Here is a 1,851-nt window from a genome sequence, read left to right as displayed (position 1 = left end):
CTAAGACTGAGAGAAGCCAAGATGGTGGCTTAGTCAGACACACCATACCATCTGTCTACAGCAAAGACCCAAGAAACCAAGTGAAAAAGATGCAGGTAAAAAAGCCTGGAACCCTGAACATCAAAAGAAGGATAAAGAATCGAAACAAACACCGACAGGAAGAAAAAATTGAACGAACACAGCGAAAGAGGAGTGACAAGGAGTGAAGGGGCTCTACCTGCTGTCCCAGCTCAATGTGGTCATCTTGAAACAAAGCCAGTAATGACCCCAGGTGAGGAGCACAGGAAGGCAACTTCATGGCATTCCCATAAGAGACAGAGAAACTGCACAAACACACCCAGAGAGAAACAAGGTGAGTGGATCATGATCTGGATCTAAGGAAGGAAAACACAGAAAGGAGGGCAAGAATTCCAGGGATCCTGCCGTCCACAGAACAGGGAGGGAGCCAGGATCCAGAGTCAGGTTTACGCAAGAGCAGTGGTCCCTGACCTTTGAGGTGGGTGGTGTGCAAGAGGCAGTGAATCAGCGGAGTATTGGCAGGAGGTCCGCCACCAAACCAGGCTCCAAGCACCCCCTCCTTGCAATTGGTTGGGGGCAGGTCCCAACTGCTGGCTGCAGTGGATGGGTTGTGCCTGGGCACCCACATCTGCTAACCGACAGGGTGCAAATCCCCCTTCCCCCACCCTCCTGATTGGAAGAAGCAGAGGGTACCATAACCTGGCCATACTGCCCAACTGGAGACCATAAGAGTCCCTCTCTCCCCCGACCCAGCCTTATCCACCATGACTCCACCCACCTGAAGAGCAGCAATAATTGCACTCCCACACATTCACCGGCCTGCAACTTATCCCCTACCTGGTGAGCAGTGGTGACCACGTGATCGTGCACATGCCTGCCTACCCACTCGCCACCCACACACACCCCTCCCAAACTGGCGAGCAGCAGCGACTGCGCCACCACACGCGTGCATCCACCCACCACCACCCCACTTGGTGAACAGTGGCAGCCACGAGCCCCCGTGCTCACCTGCCTGATAAGCACTCCACCTGGCCCAGCATGAGGCAGCAACCCTGCAAGCATGCCTGCCAGTCATCCACTCCCTCCTTAAACCAGTGAGTGGCAGCGACTGCCTGCCCACCACCCACCCTCCTCCCCCTGAACTGGCAAGCAGTAGTGACTGTGCGCCTCTGTGCCCACATCCACCCACCACTCACTCCTCACCCCCCAACTAGATGAACGGCAGTGACCATGCACCCCTGTACTCACCGACTTGCCACACATTCAGCCTGGCCCAGAGAGCGGTGGTGACCTCACAAATGCACACGCACCTGCCTGCCACATACCCCCCCTTCCCAACCTGGTGAATGGCGATGACCACATCCCCCGCTCGCCTGCTACACTCACCACATCTGCTACCCCATCCACTCAACAAGTACCACTACCCACTCCTGCGCCACTGGATCAACAGACAGCAGCCAATGCCTGCCCAGCCTACCCTCTGCTGCCATTCATGACCAGCGAAGAGACCCATGCTCACACTCCCAGCCACTGCCCCACACACCCGGAAACAGATGGTGAGCACTCCAGTGCTGCCAGACTAGTGATCAGAGCAGCATGCCTGTGCCGCCCACCCAGATATACCAAAACACAAAACAACAACAAAAAAACAGGATGAAACAAACACACAATCAATAAACAAATATACTAACACCTTAATGCTTCAAAGACAACAGACAATATCAATTCACATAAAGAAGTAGGACAAGATAGCTCAAGCAAGTGACCAAAATAAAGGGCCAGAAAAACCTTCCTGAGGAATAAATGGTAATGGAACTACCTGATAAGGAATTC

The 1,851-nt window shown here is 53.9% G+C and overlaps 1 protein-coding gene across 1 annotated transcript in view; it reads right to left on the bottom strand.

Annotated features, from left to right (window-relative positions):
• The window catches only part of HYDIN (HYDIN axonemal central pair apparatus protein), a 359,230-nt gene extending 357,699 nt beyond the window's left edge, over nucleotides 1-1,531 (bottom strand). Inside the window, exon 1 of the mRNA XM_004387835.2 lies at nucleotides 1,496-1,531. Within this exon, the coding sequence (XP_004387892.1) occupies nucleotides 1,496-1,531 (36 nt within the window). The remainder of the gene's footprint in view (nucleotides 1-1,495) is intronic.
• Nucleotides 1,532-1,851: the final 320 nt, after the last annotated feature.

The sequence above is a fragment of the Trichechus manatus genome, unplaced genomic scaffold, assembly GCF_000243295.1.
Source record: "Trichechus manatus latirostris isolate Lorelei unplaced genomic scaffold, TriManLat1.0 scaffold00194, whole genome shotgun sequence".
NCBI classification, from domain to species: Eukaryota; Metazoa; Chordata; class Mammalia; order Sirenia; family Trichechidae; genus Trichechus; species Trichechus manatus.
Note: the sequence above shows the minus strand (reverse complement) of the source record. Positions and strands in the feature narration are given on the sequence as shown.